Source organism: Carassius gibelio, chromosome B3 (assembly GCF_023724105.1).
Source record: "Carassius gibelio isolate Cgi1373 ecotype wild population from Czech Republic chromosome B3, carGib1.2-hapl.c, whole genome shotgun sequence".
Taxonomy (NCBI): Eukaryota; Metazoa; Chordata; class Actinopteri; order Cypriniformes; family Cyprinidae; genus Carassius; species Carassius gibelio.
Window position 1 is genome coordinate 7,604,039 of NC_068398.1, and position 22,230 is coordinate 7,626,268.

The 22,230-nt window shown below is 37.8% G+C and overlaps 2 protein-coding genes across 4 annotated transcripts; one reads left to right on the top strand and one right to left on the bottom strand.

Moving 5' to 3' along the window:
* Positions 1-467: 467 nt before the first annotated feature.
* LOC127953858 (tubulin epsilon and delta complex protein 2) lies at positions 468-7,477 on the bottom strand. 3 transcript variants are annotated; one of them, XM_052553197.1, is made up of 10 exons: positions 7,208-7,477; positions 6,573-6,685; positions 6,425-6,471; positions 5,830-6,331; positions 5,288-5,341; positions 4,696-4,774; positions 3,975-4,104; positions 3,704-3,802; positions 2,495-2,682; positions 468-1,481 (listed from the first exon to the last, which is right to left on the bottom strand). In XM_052553197.1, exons 2-10 carry the CDS (start codon positions 6,674-6,676, stop codon positions 1,335-1,337), a joined length of 1,350 nt encoding a protein of 449 aa, XP_052409157.1. In that variant the 5' UTR covers positions 6,677-6,685; positions 7,208-7,477; the 3' UTR covers positions 468-1,334. The 3 variants fall into 3 exon arrangements, with proteins under 3 accessions (XP_052409157.1, XP_052409158.1, XP_052409156.1); XM_052553198.1 differs by having other exon boundaries at positions 5,830-6,328; positions 7,294-7,439; XM_052553196.1 differs by having other exon boundaries at positions 7,294-7,439.
* Positions 7,478-7,479: 2 nt separating this feature from the next.
* Positions 7,480-21,601, top strand: cfap70 (cilia and flagella associated protein 70). Its single transcript, XM_052553195.1, has 26 exons — positions 7,480-7,670; positions 8,188-8,371; positions 8,577-8,675; positions 8,774-8,859; positions 8,955-9,134; positions 10,839-11,021; positions 11,103-11,197; positions 11,284-11,377; positions 12,143-12,277; positions 14,386-14,535; positions 15,549-15,623; positions 15,713-15,804; positions 15,892-15,952; positions 16,143-16,337; positions 17,547-17,678; positions 17,835-17,960; positions 19,096-19,229; positions 19,306-19,421; positions 19,558-19,752; positions 19,829-19,980; positions 20,226-20,378; positions 20,455-20,616; positions 20,688-20,777; positions 20,897-20,998; positions 21,279-21,326; positions 21,411-21,601. The coding sequence occupies exons 1-26, from the start codon at positions 7,602-7,604 to the stop codon at positions 21,489-21,491; spliced, it is 3,189 nt and encodes a 1,062-aa protein (XP_052409155.1). The 5' UTR covers positions 7,480-7,601; the 3' UTR covers positions 21,492-21,601.
* The last annotated feature ends 629 nt before the right edge of the window (positions 21,602-22,230 follow it).

A 22,230-nucleotide genomic window follows, 5' to 3' on the forward strand; every position in this document is an offset into this window, starting at 1 on the left:
TTATAAACTGAGGGACGAGTCTAAATGACTTTCTGTAGAAACAGACGTCATGCCGCAGATTCAGACCTCAGAATCACACACTTCTGCATTTATTTCGTGCAATTTTGAGAGGATAAAAGATCTGAATTCTAAGATATAAACTCAGAATAGAGAGGAAAACGTCAAACAACCTTACATAAGTAACACAATGAAGTTACATGCAATTATTAAATTCCTTTCCTGACCATGTGATTATAACTTTCACATTATGTGTTATGTCCACCGTAAAAGACTTTGGAGGTCAAAACTCAAGGTTATGTTTACTTGCTGCATTTAAATTATACTATCTGACTGTCTTTTAATACAGATCTCAGTCAGGTTAGATGCCATATTAATTTAAAAGCAGTTGAAAAGCAGTCTGTGTGAGACAGACTTACAGTCTTCCCATTATAATCACAACCCACAACTTTCAAAACCAGTGTACAGAGTTTTTGTCTGTTTTTTTAGGAAAGACATTTTATCAACTGAACAATCATTATAACAGTACAATGCGCTGAACACGCTGTACTTTCCTCCCTCACGGCCTCATTTACATCCCTGTCAAAAATGTAATATGGCGCCATGCTGACTAAAGTCTGTACTTGAACCAGCAGAACATTTTCAATGCAACAATCCACACAAAACATCGAGTTGTGGCCTCCGAAATCTTACAAGGTTACCAGACGAGGCTGTTTGCAGTGCACAGACGCAAATCCAAACACAGGAACTGCGTCAGTGACTCCTACAACTCTAGAGTCAGATGATTTAGACACATTTCGCTCGAATAGCACACATTTTTAGACGTACGACGTGGCTCTAGTGTGTTTAGATGCTCATTAGAAGTAATCGCATTGCTGTGAACACTACTTTTGTTTGTTTTCATGAACTGAAGGATGAGTCTAAATGACTTTCTGTGCTACCAGACGTCACGCCACACATGGCGTCAGTAGACATCCAGGACACATCCCCCTCTGCTGGCACAAACACAGCAGCGCAGGCTTCAGCAGGACACATGCTACTCGTCTGCAAAAGATGCCAGTGGTTTGGCACATTGACTAATGAATTCAAACAGGAAGAAGTCACCAGAGAGCTGAATGATATGTCATGAAATCAAATCCTGACTCATGGATCCTGAGAGACGTCAGCTGGAAGCTTTATTTGAGTTTATCTCCAGTCATGTGACCGATTGTTAAACATCCGAGCCCAATGCACAAGGTTTCCCACAGAAGAGCTCTGGAGAGCGGCTCTGCGGAAACCTCCCTGCCGTGCTTCCGGGAATTCAGTCCACTGACCCTGAAATACAGTCTTGTTTGTGCTCAGTCCGACTCTGAATCCAGAACCAGAGATGGGAACTGAAGCCCTCCCTCGGCCAGCAGCGAGTACAAGCCCCGCAGAACCACAGCACTGGGTCCATCCGCTCCGGGACGAGAGCTCCAGTACGACGCAAGGCTATCGGTCATCGCCTAAAAACAGAAATCACAGCAACATTTGATTACTGCTCTGCGGTCTGTCCAGCTAAATAGCACACAGTGCATGCCACAAGGTTATTAAACTCAGAATGAAACCGAAACCATTATATGAAATAAAATAAATATGGACTGAAGTAAAATATATAGCAAAAAAAATATATATTTTATTCCTACAAGCAGCTTAGGTAACATTTCTCAATTTATTTTAGTTAACCATGATGCACTAAAACTATTAAAACTAAAACTGACGTGAAATAAATAATAAGAAAAAACAATAATAATAATAAATAAATTAAAAAAAAAAAAATATATATATATATATATATATATATATATATATATGATAATTAAGATAATTAAGAAGATTAAAACTATAGAATTGTGAAATATAATTACAATTTTAAAAAACTTTTCTGTTTGCATATATTTTAAAATGTCATTTATTTCTGTGATCAAAGCTGTATTTTCAGCATCATTCCTCCAGAGTCACACTATCCTTCAGAAATCAGTCTTATGTGCTATAAATGTTTTTAAAAACTGCTTAAATACACACACATACATGTATATTAAGGAAAAACATGTTAGATTTATATATAAAATATTTATATTTACACATGATATAAATTATATAGTATAAATATATTCACATACACATTTCTATATTTAAAAAATATTTGTATTTATATATACAGTACATATAGTTTGTAAACGAACCTATTTTGAATGTGATTAATCGTTTTGCAGCCCTACTATTTCTATTTTATCTCAACTTTAATTCAACCCAGTTTTCAGTATTGAATAAGTTCAGGATCCATGCAGTGTATTGTGGGATTTACTAATGACGGATGAATGCAACGCTGCCTTAAACTCCATCCAAAATAAGGTATCTCACAACAGATTCAATCTATGACTGCTGTCTATCTAGTCAGCTCACTCAGAAAACAGAAGAAAACAAGAAGAAAAAGCTACTTCCTGAATGTAAGAAAGAAAGACTAAGTAATTTAAACCTGCTGAAGATGAACGGCCTGCTGAAGCTGCTCTACTCGGAGCCTTTGGCTCTCCAGCTCTCTCAGTTCAGCCCCACTGCTGTACGACAGGACGGGGGGCAGACAGGAACCGGCCGGGGCGCCCCATTCACTTCTCCTCCGGACGGGACACAAGCCTCCAGAGATCCTCATATCCCAGCTCTCCCAGTCTGAGAAACACAGTATTTGATACAATATATTCAAATATAAAATATATTTTAGAATATTTGACCATATATTTTAAATAATCTTCTTAATAATCCTTAATAATACCAAAAGCCAAGAATAAGGCATAAGATGGAAAATCAGCAAGCATCTAAAGCATATTAATTGCTTTCCCAAGAACTGTCATATATTGATCCCTCCGGGTCAGGGAAGGGAGGATGAGGTTTCAAAATGAAAAAGCATGTGAGAGGCTTTGAGATTTTACCGGTATCACTTCAATATAAATATATAACCGTTAACGGCATTGAGAAAGGGATGGGAATATTGTTTTCTCTGATAAATGGACGGTGTGTCCACTTGTGGAAATCATGACTGAATGTGTGATACTGGGCCCAGAGCAGACACAACTGTGCGTGTTTAATGGAGAGTGAACAGATTACAGGCTACTGACACCACATTAGACCCAAAATATCCTGAAGATGAAGCGTGTGTAGACTGAACTCACAAACAGCACGTGAACATCCAGAATAAACTAGACCGAGGCTAGCGCTCACAAAAAATGGCCTTGTATGTCGTTCTGCTGAAATGAAAACATTCAGTTTATCATGAAGTAAAACTGCAATTATCTGTTGATTCTGACGTGAATCCACTATATAATAAAGGTTTATTTGTGTTAATCGTGACATGGGGATTTTCATGAATGTCTGGTTGGGTGGGACAAGCTGGTACATGTGTCAAATAAAATTACAATTCAATTAATTTTAAAATGTAAACTATCATAAAATCATGATTTAATATTAACATTTAAATTTATATTAATATTATAATTAATCGTATAAAAAATATATTTATCAAAAATAATAATAAATAAATAAAATAAAATAAAATAATTTTACTTTTTTTTTTTTTTAATGTGTTTTTTACACATTCTTTTTGTGTGTGTGTGTAAATTTGCAAATATTAATTAAGCAAATGAATAACGTCACAAGCAAGGAACCCTGACATGAAAACGAGATTCTGAAGCACCTTTCTTCCGTTGATCAGCACATGTAATAACTTCTGCCGTCATCCTCTCCAAACCCTCCAGCATCCGGAAGGACTCATATTCTCTCTCACGCAAGGTCCCTGTGACACACACACACACACACACACACATTTATCTTGGTCTCTGTCTACTCTAAATGAGCTTCCTGATTCGGAAGTGTCCTGTGACTAACGGCTAGATGACAGTGTTATCCTTGGAAGGATCTTTATTGCCCAGTCCTTATTGTCCATCTTTCTGCCCCGGGCCGGGTACCTGAATCTGAGTGCTTCTGGGCCTGCAGCTCAGCGTTGAAGCAGTGCGTCAGGTCAAGACAGCGCTGTGTAAGCACGTCCAGCTCTCTTGTGATATCAGCAGGACATACAGTAGGCAGTTCGGACGGGAACTGATACAACAGCAGCTCAGGAACATACAACAACAAAATACTACAAGATTGTAATCATTTTAAAGTCATGTTTAAAGGAACAGTGCACCCAGAAATGGAATTTTACTCACCCTCAAGTCATCTAAGATGTAGATGAGTTTGTTTCTTTATCAGGACAGATTTGGAGAAATATAGCTTTACATCAGTTGTTCAGCAGTGGATGCTCTGTAGTGAATGGGTGCCGTCAGAATGAGAGTCCAAACAGCTGATTAACACATCACAATAACCCACACCACTCCAGTCCATCAGTTAATGTCTTGTAACATGAAAAGTTGGATTTGTTTCTTATAAACACACTTTTTTTCCACTTCAAAAAGACATTGGTATGGATTACTTCAGGATTATTGTGAGGTTTTAATCAGTTGTGACGGCACCCATTCAATGCAAATGGCTAGTAAGTGATGAAATGCTACGTATTCCCAAATCTGTTCTGATGATGAAACACACTCATGTACTTGATGGCCTGAGGGAGTAATGCTGACTGCACGGATACACGGATGATATCTGAGGTGATAGCGATCAAACGCTACAGGACTGATCTGAAAAGGATACAGTGTCTCGCAGTCTCTCTGTGAATTTGGTTCTCTCTGGTACTGGCTTTGATTGCTGCGTTAACACCTTCCTCCACAATCTGAAAGAAAAATTATTATTCTCACAACAATAAGTGCAATTCATTGAAATTAGTGGAGCAAGGCATTTATGTGAAGTCTTCCTTACAAATGTTTGAGTTGCTTTTAGCACTATAACTACTCTTCTAGTCACTAGACTTATAAGTAGCTAACATAATTTTATGTTTAGATTTTTCTATGTTTAAAAATGCTACTTGTGTTTATTGTGTGAAAAAAAAAAATATATATATCAACCTGCTTTACAACTTCATAACAATACAAAAAATATCGGTATTTCACCGACAAAATGAACAAGTGGTTTTTATTAGACTGGTTTCATGTTAAAATGCATGTCCTGTGACTTTAATTTCGAAACAGTATTTTAAGTTTTGCGCTGTTTCATTGCCTTATAGTGACATGACTTAAAGTATGAATTATTTACGAATTAATGTTATGCCTCAAATGCTACTGAGAGTGCTCAGCTTGTAGTGAACCTATAATATTCCTTTAATTTTTAAAGACATTATCAGACTGACCGCTTCTGTTTTGTCCTCTGTGCTCGCCAAGCTGGTAACAGAGGAGATTGTATCCTACAAAAACAACAAAGCAAAGCAATAAAAGCTACATTTGAAAATATTTAAGATTTATACAACAACACATATACCTTACAAAAATGTGTGGAAGGTAGATTTGTAAAAAAAATATAGATATATTTACAATTTTGAAATGTATCAAAAATATTGTATAAACAGTATTGTTTTATTACAATTAAAAATAACGTCTCTATTTAATTCTATGTCGAAATGTAATTTATTCCTGTGGAGCAAAACTGAATTTTCAATATCATTACTCCAGTCTTCTCTCCTCTGATCAAGACACACTTCATCCTTATTATAAAAGTTGAAAACAGTTTTTCTACTTGGCTTTTTTTTGGATTCTTTGATGAATAGAGAGTTCAAATGAACAACATTTATTTAAAATATCAATCTTACATAACATAATGTCTTTACTGTCACTTTTTTGATCAATGTAATACAAATGAATGACTTCAAAGATGACTATCTGATCATAATCATACCATTGCTCCTCAGAGCGCACACTTCCTGCTGTGACTTCCCCGTCTTCACCGTATGCTGGCACTTCTTGGCTGGAGACTGACGGGGAATTATCTTCAGACGGCTCTTCAGCATCTGTGGCTTTGACACACATCTTCTGCTGGGGTCGTGTGGAAGAGATCCTCGCCTGAGCGCTCTTTGAGACTGACGGTCTTCCGTTGACCACCGGATGAGCAGTCGGTCCCTTCCGGACCAGAACCGGCCGCGTCCAGGGGACCCCGTGGGTCACATTCCCTCCGGCCCGTCTCCGATCAATGGCTTTTTTAGACGTCTCCGAGAGAGGGACAGATTTCACCAGCTTTCTTTTATCTTCCTCTTTACCAGTATGATTAACGAGTGCTTTATTTTTTCTCTCATTAGGTTGTCGTTCTTTATGAACCTCAGATGTGCTGCGGATTTTCAGTGCTTTTTTTAAAACCTGCTCCAACAATTCAATTTCTTGCTTTTCTTCAGGCTGAATATCTGCTTCGGGAGGCAGAAACAAAGATCGATTGTGTAATTTACGATGTGGGATGACATGACGAATAAATAGAAATAGATCAATGATTTTCCTCTAACCATCTTTAGTACCGACGGCTGCTGCAGTTTCTGTCACACGCGTTCTCCTGCAAAAAATATGGCATGGATTAAGCTTTTCTCAATTAATTTGAACTTTTCACAACACAGGAACGTTATAAGAACAAGACAACCACTTAGATCAGCGCACATTGAGTGTAAAATCTCCTTGCACTGTCGGATGTTTTCAGTGAGTCTCGATTCTTCAGCTTTGCACATCTTGATGGCTTCATCAACAGCCTGAAGAAGAGACATGCTCAGTATCTGGGGAAAATACACAATAGACAAGATCTTAGGTAAACATGTTTATGAATGCTTGGAATTATAGATGCTATATCTGTATGTTTTTTTCTTTCTCCACCATATTAATCACCTTTTAGCTTTATTCTAATCAATTTAAACAATCAAATATACACTGCCTTAAAAAGTTTGGTATCCTTAAGAGTCTCTTATGCTCATTGTGATATAGTATTTCAATTTTTAATATTAGTTTCCATTTTGTATATATTTTCAAATATAATGTAGTCCTCTGATAAAAGCTGTATTTCCAGCATCATTCCTCGAGACTTCAGTGTCACATGATCTTCAGAAATCATGATAATATGGTGATTTATAATCAATGTTGAAAATGTTGTGCTGCTTAAAGAGTAAGAAACTTCGTTAAAAACATTAAAAATCATACTTATCCCAAACTTTTGAACGGTAGTGTATATGCAAATGGTTTTGAAGCATAAATGACACTAAATTCAGTTATTAATCCACTAAAGAGTAATAAAAAGTGCATACTTAAGTACAGTAAGTGTTCATTCAGTCAGTATAACGCTATATTAATGAAGATTCAAGACTCTTATCATGGAAATGATTCAAGTTACCCGCCAGGAAGCGCACGCTAGCGTCTAAAAACACAGCTTTCACTTTTCTTTATCCATCCTCTATGTACCTCCAGCTCGTTGGATGTTTAAATATATCGTATGTAACTAAAACTGACAAAATAAAGAAGGAAAACTGAACATTTTGCATCAAACTTCCGTGCGCTCCGTGAACACAGCTCGACTTCTCACGACGCAACTCACGTATCGCGAGATTGACGCGGCGCGTCGTTTCTATGGAAACAAGCGAGAGCTGAGCAACAGTTGTCTGGAGTTGAGGAGAAACTGAGAAAGTCGTTTCGTTTCTCAGCATGGAGAATCACAGGGATTTTGGGAGAGCTGTGCCGGTGCAGATCAGTGTTCTGTCGGCAAACCATTTGGTAGGAAGTCACTAAAATCATTAGACATTGTACAGTCAGTTATTGCATTATTCTATCGAACAATGGTAATCATAACCGGGGCTAGTTGTCACACGAGGAACGGCTATATAACTGTACGTTAGATTTTTACATTTGCCAACGTTACATGGTTTAAAACACTAAGTTGAAAAACTGTCTTTAATTTGAGACGAAACTGACTTTCAAAAATGATCCTACTGTGAGAAAATAATAATATTCACTGAAGTGAACAGTGTGACAACTTACCCCGGTCTCCACTACAACTGTTGCTACAATAAAACAAACTTGGCTTCAGCCACCACTGACTTTAAACAAGTAAATGTATAAATATACTAAACATTAGAGAGATTCTTAAAAGCTTCCGGCACTGTTTGAATGTATTGTTATGATGTTACAGTTGTAAGAGTAGCTGTGGTAGTGTGGCATGTTCAAGCTAGGTTACTGTAAAACAGTCATTGCTATTGTGTGTTCTGTTATAAGTTACTTGTGATTATTTCAGAGGGGCAGTAGGACTGATTCGTGCCTCAGCTTTGTTCGGGTGGAGTTCAATGGATGTGTGCTGGGAGACTCACAGAAACTGGACGTTCCTGTGGACAAAGATGTGGTTTACAACTTCAGCTGTAGTTTTGAGTGCTCAGAAGTGGCACACACACTGGATGATGTGGCTCATAAACCTGTCATACGTGAGGACTTTTGTCTCGTTTCTTGCACAAATATCTAAAAATTCTTAAACCAAGCTACATTTACTTGAGGGGCTAAGTGAGTAAATTTAGCTACAAATTAAACAATAAATATTCCATCTATCCGTATATACATACAGTATAGTTGACTTGATTTTAAATGTTACATTTTTCATGGTTAAATGTAAACAGAAATGTGTATTCTCAGTGACGGTGTTCGAGATCTTACCAAAAGAGAAAAAACAAAAAGAGGAAAAAACCACTGTACTAGGACAAGCCGTCGTGGATCTACTGCCACTGCTGCGAGGTTTTACCCATTAGATTCAAACTTTACACATTTGAGGGGAACTTTTTATTGGATTCTCATATACGTGAGGTTTGATATCGGTGATATCTTTGTTCTAGGCCAGTGCAGCTTCTCATCCACTGTGCTTCTTCACGCGGTGCCTGGATCACCGGCAGATGTTGCTGTACATGAGGATGGTGTAAAAGTAAAGACAATGTTCATGACCTCATTTTTACACCACTACATAAGTACAATATAAAAATATTTGATTATGCATTTTGTATGTATTTCTATGCACAGTCCACACTGGATGTGATGGTGCAGGTTCCCGAGCCGTTGCTCTCTGATGCCCAGCGCTCTGAGTCTAATGTGCTGATGGTCACTGTGGAGACGGCGTATTCTGTTCCCGACATCTGGAATCCTGCCTCCACACCTCCGTCACACTATATAGCTGCCCTGCAGATGCCTGTCTCAGCCACGGTAAGAGACAAGTGTTTATCAAGTGTTTTAAATAGAAATAATTCCATCCTTGCTGAGAATGTTTTTTGTAATGAAAAAATCTGAATGATTCCAAACTGTTGACTGAATGTGTTTCAGTTAGTGCTGCCAAACGATTAATTGCGATTAATCGTATCCAAAACAAAAGTGTCTGTTTCAGTAAGTTCTGTCAAATGATTAATAGCGAATAATCGAACCCAAAATAAAAGTGTTTGTTTCAGTTAGTGCTTGCAAACGATTAATCGCGAATAATCAAACCCAAAATAAGTGTTTGTTTCAGTTAGTGCTTGCAAATGATTAATCGCGAATAATCAAACCCAAAATAAAAGTGTTTTTTTCAGTTAGTGCTGCCAAACGATTAATCGCGAATAATCGAACCCAAAATAAGTGTTTGTTTCAGTAAGTGCTGCCAAACGATTAATCGCGAATAATCGAACCCAAAATAAAAGTGTTTGTTTCAGTTAGTGCTGCCAAATGATTAATCGCGAATAATCGAACCCAAAATAACAGTTTTTGTTTCAGTAAGTGCTTGTCATGATTCTGCCTTCATGTCCTGACTTTTCTCTAGTCTTGAGGCAGGATCATGACAGACCCGTGTTTTGTGTACAAGCACATGGCCTTGTCTTTGGGCCATGTGCTTGTGTTGTCTCGTTCCCTTGCCCCGCCCCCCTTGTTATCCTAGTCTTGTGGTGTGATTGCCTTATCTGTGCCACCTGTTGTTTCTTAATTAGTTCCCCTATTTAGATCTCCTAGTGTGCTCTGTCTTTTGTCGGTTCATTGTTTCCTGAAATGTGTTTCTACTTGTCAGCCCTTTGAGAAGTCTTTGTATATCCGTGAGTGTTTATTTGTAGTTAGTGTTCTAGTTTTTTGAGTCTTTGTTTATCGTGTCAACATAGTCCTGTTGAGTTATTTTGTATTTTCCCTAGTCAGTGTTTTCCCCCTCGTGGGTTTTGTTTTTCCCACTTTTTGTATTTAATAAACCCTGTGTGTTGTGATCCCTGTCTGCACTTGAGTTCCTCCTTGCCAAACCCTGACAGTGCTGCCAAACGATTAATCATGAATAATCAAACCCAAAATAAAAGTGTTTGTTTCAGTTAGTGCTGCCAAACGATTACTGTCAAGTGATTAATCACGATTAATTGCATCCACGATAAAAAATGTGTTTACATATACATAAATCTATGTGTGTGTGTGTATATTTATTATAAATACACACCCATGCATGTATGTATTCATGAAAAATATTTTACTTTTATGTATTAAATATTTATATTATATATATATAAATGAGATGAATATAAATACATGTGTGTAAATACATGTAAATATTTTCTAAATATATACTGTATATGTGTGTTTATATATACATAATAAATATGTACAGTACACACATGTATTATGTAAATAAAAACTTTTATTTTGGATGCGATTAATCGCGAATAATCATTTGACATCACAAATAGTAATTTAAAATACTATTAATATTTTTTAAATTAATACATTGCTTAAGTTGTTCATATAGTAAGTGCCAAAAAAAGTTTAAAAAAATTATTAGAAAATGTAAAGAGTTAAGTTTATTGGTCTAAAATAACAGATGTTTAGATATGTGCAAAATATTTGAATGTCTAAAATAATAATTCACCTAAAAAATTAAAAGTCTTACATTGTTTATTCATCGTTTTACAGAAAGAGCAAGTCTTGTTATTCTCCAATGGCGTTTTAAAAATGGGTGGTGAGAAGGAGCCAGTACCAAGACCCAAAAAATGGCCTTTGGGGTCTCTTCTCGCACCAGGGGCCGAGGTCATTCAGGGCCTTTATATTGATGCAGAACCCACAGACACGGATCACGGAGACCTTACTGATATAGAGGTGACTTGAGCCATTAATAGACACTTCAGTGATGGATGTGGAAGGAATATGTCACCACATTGATCTGTTTGTGTGCTATAGGACAAGGATTTTAGAGCAGATGCAGAGTGTAACCAGAAAAGAGTGAGCTGGGATACGGCACGTCGTTGCTTTATTGATGCAGGAGGTGTGGCCTGGTGAGTAAACAACACTTTTAATAAATGCACTCACTCCTGTGTCCTGAAATCCATGTTCTCCAATCATGTCTTCCTGTTTTTCTCAGTCTTTCCCGCAGGATTGCAGAATGTAGATTGTGGCCTGTTGAGATTATGAAGGCCATACAGACGGCACCAACCAAAGGTGGGAAGACAAGACAGGTGAGAAGCATCCTGAACTTTTAACATATAAAGGATAGTTCACCCAAAAATGACAATTTGCTCATCCAAGAAGTAGATGAGTTTGTTTCTTCATCACAACAGATTTGGAGAAATGTAGCGTTATATCACTTGCAGTGGATCCTCTGCAGTGAATGGGTACCGTCAGAATGAGTAAAAACAGCTGATAAACACATCACAGTAATCCACAAGTAATCCACTCCACTCCAGTCCATCAGTTAATTTTCTGGTGAAGTAAAAACTGTGTGTTTGTACTGTGTGTTTATATCTTATGTAAACCTAGTTTAGTAATGTTATCAATCAACTTTGCATAGATGATAGCACAATATTTCACAAAAATATACGTATATATATTTAGCGAACAGTCAAATAAATTAACCCTATGAGTGAGCATGAGCAAGGACTCTACTAAAACAATTCACACCTCCAATGTTCAAACCAAACCTATGTCTGTGGTTTGTACTCTGTGTTAATTCTATCAGCTGTTTGGACTCTCATTCTGACGGCACCCATTCACTTCAGAGGATCCACTGGTGAGCAAGTGATGTAAAGCTACAGTTCTCCAAATCTGTTTAAATTCGTCTGCAGCTTGGATGGCCTGAGAGGGAGTAAATTGTCAGCAAATGTTCATTTTTGGGTTAACTATTCTATTAAGAAACAAAGACAAAACAAGACAACAATTAATTTAGATTCCATTATTGTGCTTGCCTCTTGATAAACCACAAATATTGCTTTGGTGTGTTGTAGGGGGAGGACGAAGCACAGATCTCATTCCACGGAGTGGTTTACATGGATCTGGTGCCGCTGTTGTACCCAGGAGTGCGGCGTATACACGGGGTGTACCGAATCTACCCTTTTTATGAGTCTGATCTGCTGAATAAGGTGAGTGAGTCACATCCAGATGAAATGAACCATGCTTCAAATCAAGATCAGAGATGACAGAACGGTCTGATACCACTGAATTAAACTTGGAAAAAAAGTTTTATTATATAAAATAGGGCTGCAACTAACGATTATTTTGATAATCGATTAATCTGTCGATTATTTTTACGATTAATCGATTAATCGGTTTATGTACTTATATTTTAGTTTTTTCCATTTTTCCCCCAAGTAAATTATTAATAAAGGGTCTTTATCATTCAGCATAGATTTTTAAGAGATTTTAACCATTTTGCATTGTCATATCCTCATCAAAAATATACCTGGAGTTGTTTTATTATGTTAGTAATCCTTTGTCGAACTCTTCTGCAATCAAAACACTGACCCATACTCTAGCAAAATTCACAAGGAGATTTCAAATATTGTTTTCACCATGGCAGTCCTTAGAGCTCCTAAAGTAGTTTAACATCCCAAACAAAGCTTAAGGAATCTTTGAGAACATATTTTCACGAAGTATAAGGATAAAACAGAATAAAATTGCAGTGCATTGTATTTTATTATTTACTGGGAAAAAGCTTTATAGCTTATGCTGTGAAATTGTAAACAATCCTTCGAAAAAAAGTGCCAATGGCATGAAACCTGAATGGAACTCACAATTTAAAGTAAAATCCATCCGAAGGTTGTCCAAAAAAAAAAAAAATTGGGACACATACAAAAAACATGCTGTGTGAAAAAGAGCAGTGAATACTTAGAAAAGAAGTGCATTTTAAATATACTCAAACATTTACCTCTCTCATTCAGTCATAATTAGGCTGCAAGTCTGAATTATGAACTGGTAAACGACAAACTGATCACATAACATGTTTGTAAAGCTTTAAATGTTAACTGTTAAAAAGCAATGTTATCAGCTTTTACGACTAAACATTTGCAAACAACCCTTGTACTGGAGAATCTGCACAAATAAAATTCTTAGGGGCCGTTCACATATCGCACCTAAAAACGCGTGGAAAACGCTAGGCGCGCCGCTTTCTCCTTCTTTCCAAAGCGCTGGGGCAGAAGCGCCCCTGAGGCGTCTGCCTTTGCTAAGCAACCATGACGTGCTCTCTCCATGACGTGCCCTCTCCATGAAGACCCGGAAATTTCAGCAAAGGATAAATGGATGCAGTGTGGACGCGCCTGGAAAAACGGGCGCATCGCACCGCGTGCGTGTCGCGACCGCGTCGCTTCCATTATGAGAGTGCATACTGCGCGCCTAAATAGGAAATAACGAACTTGAGCACGCAAAAGACACGATATGTGAACGGCCCCTTAAACAGTTCAGTAGTGCAGAGTTTACAGGTTACTCTTCATTTTGAAGGCTCAAAGTAAAGTACTCCCACTTCCCGCTGAATGCTGCAGAGACGCTGTTCGGGAAGCACGTGACATAAAACGAGGCCAGCTATTGGCTATTCGCTACTTCACCTGCTGTACTGGCTGAGTAAAACCTCCGGTGGCTCATTACTGCCACACTTTGGTCACCGCAGATTTGAAATATGCACGAAATGAGCCGCTTATGGCAAATAAAATTTATTTAGCGACGAATCGATTACTAAATTAGTTGACAACTATTTTAATAATCGATTTTAATCGATTAAATCGATTCGTTGTTTCAGCTCTAATATAAAATGACTCAAGATATTAAGTCTTGTTAAGTTTGTGTTTAAACCAAGAAAGATATCTATTCAGTAACATATATAAATATATATTCAGTAACATTATCAGTTAAGCTGAAAACAAGATTTGAACTAACTGAGCTGGATAATGGCACTAGTGATGTGGTTATTGACCTGATTTGAGCTGAAAAATGACACTGTTGACTTCTGCAGAGCTGCTTTACAGCTGAAATGTAATTTCTTTTCATAATAGATTTTTTTACATTAATAACACTGCTTTTCTTGTTTATTAATGTGAAGCTGCTTCGAAATCAGCAGTATTGTGTATATAAATACTGCAAATGTGACTAGTTTTACAGCATAAAAATGTAAAGTGCTTTGATCAATATTTTGAAATGGTCTGAAACGTACATGCTATCTTAAGACTGACAGTGAATCTTCTCTTCGGTGCTGTTCCAGACGCAGAGGACCTACAGTGTTTTGAAGGAGTGCAGCAAAGCCCCGGCAGCACTGGGCCGAAACCGAGCCAACTCCTCCGTCAACTCCTTAAAGGCTTTCCAGACTAGACCCACGGAGAACCAAAGAGGAAACAACGATGTTTCCAAAAAGGTATAAAAGAGAGTTTTTGTCTTGTTTTTTTTAAATACCAATATCTACATATATGCACAAAAGCATATACGTTTTTACTCAAATGAGACTTGATAGTGTCAATGGGTTAAGATCATTTGGAGCAGATGCCATCTCTTCCCCTTTCCGTGCTGTAATAGGGCTCGTTTTCGATATCCCCCCTTATTAAATCTGTATCTGTGGCTGAGAGACGCTTCCCAAACCAATTAGCTGTAATAGCAGCAGATTGCTGGGTGAATCATCTCCTTTGCTCATCTGCCCCTCTGTGACGTCCCGTGACTCCACAGCAGACGGAGAGAGGCGAGGAACACACAGCCGCTCCACCAACTGAGCATCTGACGCCGCAGCTGCCCGCGACACAAATAACAGCCGCTCAGTCAACACACACAAACACACACCTTTATCAGAGTCCCAGAAGAGACAATGTTCAAAGTTTCAGTTACAGCAATGCCAGTGGAGAAAATGTTGAGTTATAAAATTAACATCGATTATTTGATTTCGAGTTTGTATTGAGATCTCTGACTCACGTTGGCAAAACTGAGTGCTTTTCGAAACATTGAAATTTAAAAAAAAAATATATATATATTGTCAATTTACTCTATTTAGCCTGTATTATCTATTCTGATTGTTGTCTGAATTAAAATGCCAAAAGAAAAGTATTTATTTGAAGTAGAAATATTTTGTAACATTAAATGTCATTGTCATTTTTTATCAATTTCATGTGTCCTTGTTGGATAAAAGTATGAAATTCTTTCAAAAAATATTTCTGACCCAAACTTTTGAGTAGCTTACATCACATTATCCATTTACATTTAATCATTTAGGAGAAACTTTTATCCAAAGCAACTTACAAATGAGTGAATCAATCCCAAGTAAATCCAAGTAAATCCAAGTAAAATAGGTTTCGAATCCCGTTTCATGTTTATTTTAATACACACAAAACATCTTAGAAGTACATAATAATGGATCTTCTGACTGATGTTGTGTTTCTACAGCCGGATTCTCAGGGAAAATGTGCTCAGACTGACAGCATGTCTGGACTGGAGCCTCAGGTGAACACTGAGGGACAGGTCAGTTCATCTGTCAATCACATATTAAAATGAAGCAGTGAAATATAAAAAAAACACCCTTGGTAAGGTATGATTTTTCACCCTCTCAGATGTACGCCGATTCAAGATCGTACATTATTATTGAAATTGCTGTGGAAAAGCCACTGGCTCCAAAAAGACCGCCGGAGGAGCTGGCCAAACGGTGATAGGAAAGAGTTTCATTCAAATTCAAAGGATTGTGTTGTCCTCCGATATGCTGCTTCATGTGTATTGATTCTGTCTGACACAGGGTGATGGAGCTGGTTCCTCCCAGACCTCCACTGCCTCGACGACCAGCAGGAGCAGAAAGAGTAAAAACAACATTTGTCCTTGTTCTCTCACCACTTCTGTCATTTATTTGTTGCTTAGAGTCAGATCTGTGGGAAATCATTTATACGATCATAGCAAAACAGAATGGCTGAAACGTACTATGAAATGCCTTGGTCATACTGTATAATAAACGAGAATAATATGACTAATAGATGTGCGTGATATTCTCAGGCAGTACAGGAATACCAGTCTCAGATAGCGAGTGTGGCTGCTCAGGTGTTGGATCAGTACCAGCAGCTGTTCGGGGCAGCGTTTCTGCCGGGTGGGAAACCTCTGGACCCAGTCATGCAAGAACAGCGGAAAAACCAGCTTCTCGGAGAGCTCAACTACTCTGGGAAATACTTTGCCTTCAAGGAACAGATGAAGGTCAATTTCAGTCAAGTTGAATGTGTTTTTGAAGTCCATTTGCAAGGTTACTTACTTGCAACAAAACAGTCATGATTTAATGTTTCATAATTCCTTTGTAAAACATTGTCTACATCTCTTTACTACAGCTACTATCCTTCCCATTCTCTTCACTGTGTTCTCAATATGCTTTGACCATGACAATTTATTATTCAGGGAGATACCCAATAGTTTTGCTTCCTTAACTTGCTGGATACGTGTTTAATTTATATGTAATTTCAGCTCCGATTTGGACCGTAAGACAATAATTAGACCCAAAATACTATACTCTTTGTTTTAGATGTATTTAGTATCAACTTGTTTTCTAAAATTCACTTTTCTATACTCTCCAACTCCTCATAATTTCAACCGACGGTTGTGCAGATGCATAAACTTTTGTATCATCTGTATGCATTGTTAATTTAGCACGTCTTAATACCAGATGTAAATTATACTGTATGTAAAAATGGAACAGAGAAGTGGTCCCAAACAGCTCCCTTGGGGAACTCCACATTCCATTCCCTTTCTATCCGAATAACTTCCATTTGAAAAAAAAAATCTCTGAGATTTATTATCCAAATAACTTTCCATCCAAGCAATAACTGATGGTCTGAATCTATAACTCCAGATTATCCAAAACAAGCTTATAATCAATAAAGTCAAATGCAGCAGTAAAATCTAATACAACTGCTCCACATATCTTTTTTTATCCAACCCTCAATCTGTGCAAGATAGAAACATACCAAGGGCATTGGTAAAATAGTCGATGTGACATCAGGGGTTCAACCGCTATTTAACGAAGCTACGTGAATACTTTTTGTGTGCAAAGAAAACAAAAATAACGACGTAAGTAAAAATGTATTCTCCTCATCCCTTCACGTCATTGTAGAAAGAGTATTACGATGCATGCGTTTGCTTCTCCTTAATGTAAACAATGCATGTGCATGTTAATGTAAGAAGTAGCGCTACGTGCATGCATTGTGTCAGATTTAATCAAAAATTTAAATTAATTACTTTTCTTATGGGTTTGGAATGACATGAGGGTGTGTCATTAATTTTATGGGTGAACTATCCCTTTAATTGTCAAAAACAACACTGTTTTGGACTTCTGTATGAAACAAACGTTGTTCTGCTTCATACTGTGGTTTATCAGAGCACATGTAAATGAGCTCCTGGTGTTGTATGTGGCAGTACTCTGTGGTGCGGATCGTAAGAGAGAAGATGTTGAGGACAGAGGCTTTCTCAGACCCTGAACAGCTGCAGGCGTTCCTGAGTCAGTTGTACGTGTTCCTGGTGGACGAGATGCATGCTACTCTTAATAAGGTGATGCCTCAAAATTTTTTTTTTAAATAAATTCTGTTATTTGTTAGGGGAAGCATTACTGTTACTAAAAGTGAGACTTATTGATCTGAACAAAGCTTTAAGCTTTATTATTAAGCCCTGGTGCTTTATAAGTGTGTTTTTCATGCACTGATTCAGACTCTGTCAGTGGACTCGCAGGACGCTCATCAGGAGCCTGTCCTGAGCTGTGCTCAACTCAAACACTTCGCCAGAGAGGCCGAACTCAACACGGACTACCAGCTGGCAGCACAGTACTATCAGGAGGTGAAGCATTACAGCTCTTCTGCTCCTTAAACATACTATCACACTACACTCCCTCTCTACCCATCCTAATAATGTACACCGCATGCTTTTCACAGTAGCTTATAAAACAGTGTAAACACATTATTCACTGTAGTATATACAAGTACATTGTTTCATGCTGAGTCATATTTTACCCATAAATAAAAAAATTATATATACGAATGCATATATACTATTCACTATATACTATTTAATACAAAAATATATATAAAGTCAATAAAGTAAGATCTACTGTATGCATATATTATGGCAGTATTTTCTATAGTACATTTAAAATATGCTGATTTATTCATTCAGAATAATGAAAAAATTCAAAACAAGAGAAAATAAACACTCAAAAAAGCTTAACTCCTGGATGAATTAATGAGAACTGGGGTGGTAATAATAATGCACTCATAATAGTACAAATTATGCATTTATCGATGAAAGCATTGCAAATCTAAAAACTGTTTGTGTTTTACAGTGTTTAGGGTGCTTTGTAAATTACATTATTGTTTATGAACTATTAAACCACATGTCTGGGTCATATTCCACCCACAAATGAAAACAAAGCAATAAAATATGACATTTATGCTGAAATAAACAAGCAATTATTCTATGACAACTTAGCACCCCACTCTCATTAATGTAATGTGGAAATACTGATATATTATTTAAAATAGAGTAAGTGCATTTATTTGGAAGACACTTATTTTATCTAAAGCCACTTATTTATGAACTAAATTAAGTAGAATATATATATATATATATATATATATATATATATATATATATATATATATATATATATATATAAATAATTGTATCATTTGCTGTATTGTCTTTCAAACATTGTGTTACAGTAAAGAGAATGATAACCATAATGAGAAGTCCAAAAAGCCGTCCCTGGATGTTAATGTAATGTAAATTGCAATCACACGGGCATTTCAAGCATGAATGCACTGCATTTTGTGAAAAATGAAGGATGTAATTATAGTATCTCATGCATATTCAATGAATTCCTTTGAAATGGCATGCTCTAATGACAGTGTGCTATTTCAAACTCATCATTTGTGACATGCCAGTATCATTGGATGTGAGTCCCGTCCCTCTGTAGTGTTTGATTCGGGAGCGCAGCGAGCCGTCCCACTGGTGTGATTATGGAGCGTTTCACATGCTGACCGCTGACCACCTGAAGGCAGAGGAGTGCTTTCAACAGGCCTTATCCATCCAGCAAACACACATCCCGAGGTCAGCAGACACAAATGACTCAGACTAGTTTTCTAAACCAGTGCTTTGACTCATTCTGCTGTTGTGTTCGGTGCAGTTTGCTCATGTGCGGCGTGCTGTCAGAGATGAACGGACACTTTGAGGATGCCGAGACTTTCTTTGAAAGGGCGACTTGTGTGGAGCCCAACAATGTGGTCGCCTGGGCTTTGTTCGGTGAGAATAGATTACATACAAATGCTGAAATAAATATACTTCATTCACTTTTGTTTATTTTACTCGGACTGCAAAAGGATATCATTCGAGTTTGCAAAAAATATTTTCAAAATGATGAAAATGTGTTTTTACTCAGGTATATTCTGCCAGACTCAGGAGAAGTCAATAGAGGCAGAAATGGCTTTCCGGGAAGCCAGTAAGCAGCTTAATGCAGTCCTGCAGACTGGATCCGCATCTAGACCAGAAGTCAGCTCAGAGACTCAGTCTGGTCAGAAGAAGGACCTGAAAGATGAAAGCCGTGAGACTCCAGCTGGAAACACAGAGGAGACAGGTGACCGCCTCATGTCCGTCTGCTCTGTGACAAAAGCTTTTCATTTATAGCTGATCTGGGATCATTTGCTCTAAAGGAGGCAATACAGATGCTGTACATGAAGAAGAGCGGCCACAGAATGACCAGGAGAGCAAACAGGAAGTACAGCAGCAAGTTCCCCCAACCGGCGTCCAAACATCTATCTACATGGAGACAGTGTGGTTTCTCCTGCAGAACTACGCATTACAGGTCACCCCAGTTACATTAAAGGACATCTTTACAAATCTACTTAGAAGGTTTCTTGCACCAACAACAGGCATCATTTAGTGTTTTATGGCTATTTTGACCCTTTGTTGAAAGGCCGTTTTTGCTGCTGTTTCTTTAAGACTTGAACACTACCATTCAAAAGTTTAGTGTCTGAGAAGTCTTTTAATGTTTTGGAAATAAGTCTGATGGAGGCTGAAGGTAATACTGGATTGTGTTGGTGTCCTCAGATGGCCCAGCGTGCTCTGGCTCTAGAGCTGCTGTCTCCAGACAGAGGCACCATCAGCTCGTATCACCTCGCTCTCGCTAAACTACACCTGCTGAGAGGAGAACACGACAGCGCCGAGGCCAGCCTGAAGGAGGCGCTGACCGACCACTTCCAGGTCTGCATCTTTCCTTGTCCTTTCTACAGATTTGATTTGAGACGCACTTCAAATTCACTATTTCTCCTCCTCACAGAATCCAGACATATGGGCCCTGTGGGGTCACTTGCATTACGAGAAGGGCGATTACGCTCAGGCTCAGAGCTGCTACGAGCGGACGCTGGATTCTGTGCTGGACGCCTCGGACACACACTCCATCTTCCTTCGCTTGGGCTCCATCTATCTGCAGAAAGGAGAAGTGAGTTCAGATCGACTGCTTTGGAGTATTTCAGTAAAGCAGATTTAATGTGTGCTTCATTGCTTCTGTAGTGTGATAAAGCCAAACCTGTATTCCTGCGTGCCTGCAAACGCTCTCCGTCGTGTCTTACCTGGCTCAGACTGGGAATCGCCTGCTATAGAGTGAGTACAAACCCATAATGCATTCAGAAGATCTTTGCTGGAGCCAAAGTAGAAGCAAAGTCTGTAATTGTTTGAAATCTAAATTGACTTGGCTAGTTGTTAAATGTGCTGTTGATCAGCTGGAGGAGCTGACCGAGGCTGAAGAGGCGCTGACTGAAGCCAACGCTCTGAATAACAGGAATCCAGAGGTGTGGGGTTACCTGTCACTAGTCTGCTTACAGGTGAGTGACTGACACATGCATTTCTCCAATTTATTCCCTTCTTTCTTTAAACTTCTTCACACAAAAATGAAACATTCTACCATCATTTTACATTCTATGTCTGTATGAGTTTCTTTCTCATGTGGAACACAAAAGAAGATATTTCGAAGAATGTTGGTAACCAAATCGATTGACTTCCATATTATGGACAAAATATCAAGTCAATGGGAAATGGGTTACATAGTTCTTTCAGCATTTCAACAGAAGCATTATTTTGACTGTAGTTTTGACTTCTTTCCAGACTGGCCGAAAACTAGAGGCAGAGCAGTCATATAAATATGCCCTAAAGGTTTGTAATGCTTAATGTCAATGTGTTTGTGAAGTCTGTGGTATCCACATGTAATTCTGACCTCTTATAAGTTTGGTTTTTTAGATGAATTTGCAAGAGGAGTCCCTTCTAGAGGAGATTCACGAGCTGCAGTCACGTGTTGGGTTTGGGAACCCTTCCTTCTGATCGCTCTTATCCACATAAATGTCATTTTCAGCTATAAAAAGGTTCCTTGTTTAATCCTAATGATAAAAAAGGTGTAATAAAATGATAATAAAATATGATTTTAACCATAATCAGTTAATGTGTTTTTTTTTTGGGGAGGGGGGGTTGTTTTTGTTTTGGCCTTCACATTTAAAGTTCACACCAAGGATGATAATGATAACAAATAAACAGTATTAATATTAATCATTTTAACTCCACAACTATGATAGCGGCACTGAGGAACGGTATTGAAATCACTGTTCAACTAATAAACGATAAAAACACTGACAGTCGATCCGAATCTACCAGACTTTAAAGGGTGTTACCTCTGTCTTTTCAGGGGTCAAACAAAAAAACACAACATAATTACTAAAACGGCGCATACAATTAAAGAGAAAACAGGAAAAATAAAGGCTCATTTTCAAGCCTTTTTAAATAAGGTTGTAAAAATGTACACATTTATAAACAAACCAGACAGACAACCATAAAACTGATTGTTAGAAATTCATTAAACAGGAGAAATATTTACATGGCTCACAGCAGACACAGAAGTGTTCGTCTAAATTTCATCATCATGTAGAAAAGTTTTGCGAAACAAAAACAAATCTCTATATAAAACAATAAAACTTGCCTTCACCTGTACCTTGTTATTAGAATCATATTAAGGTACTTTATTAAACAACTAAACTTAATTTTATTGAACAGAAACAAGAAGTTACAC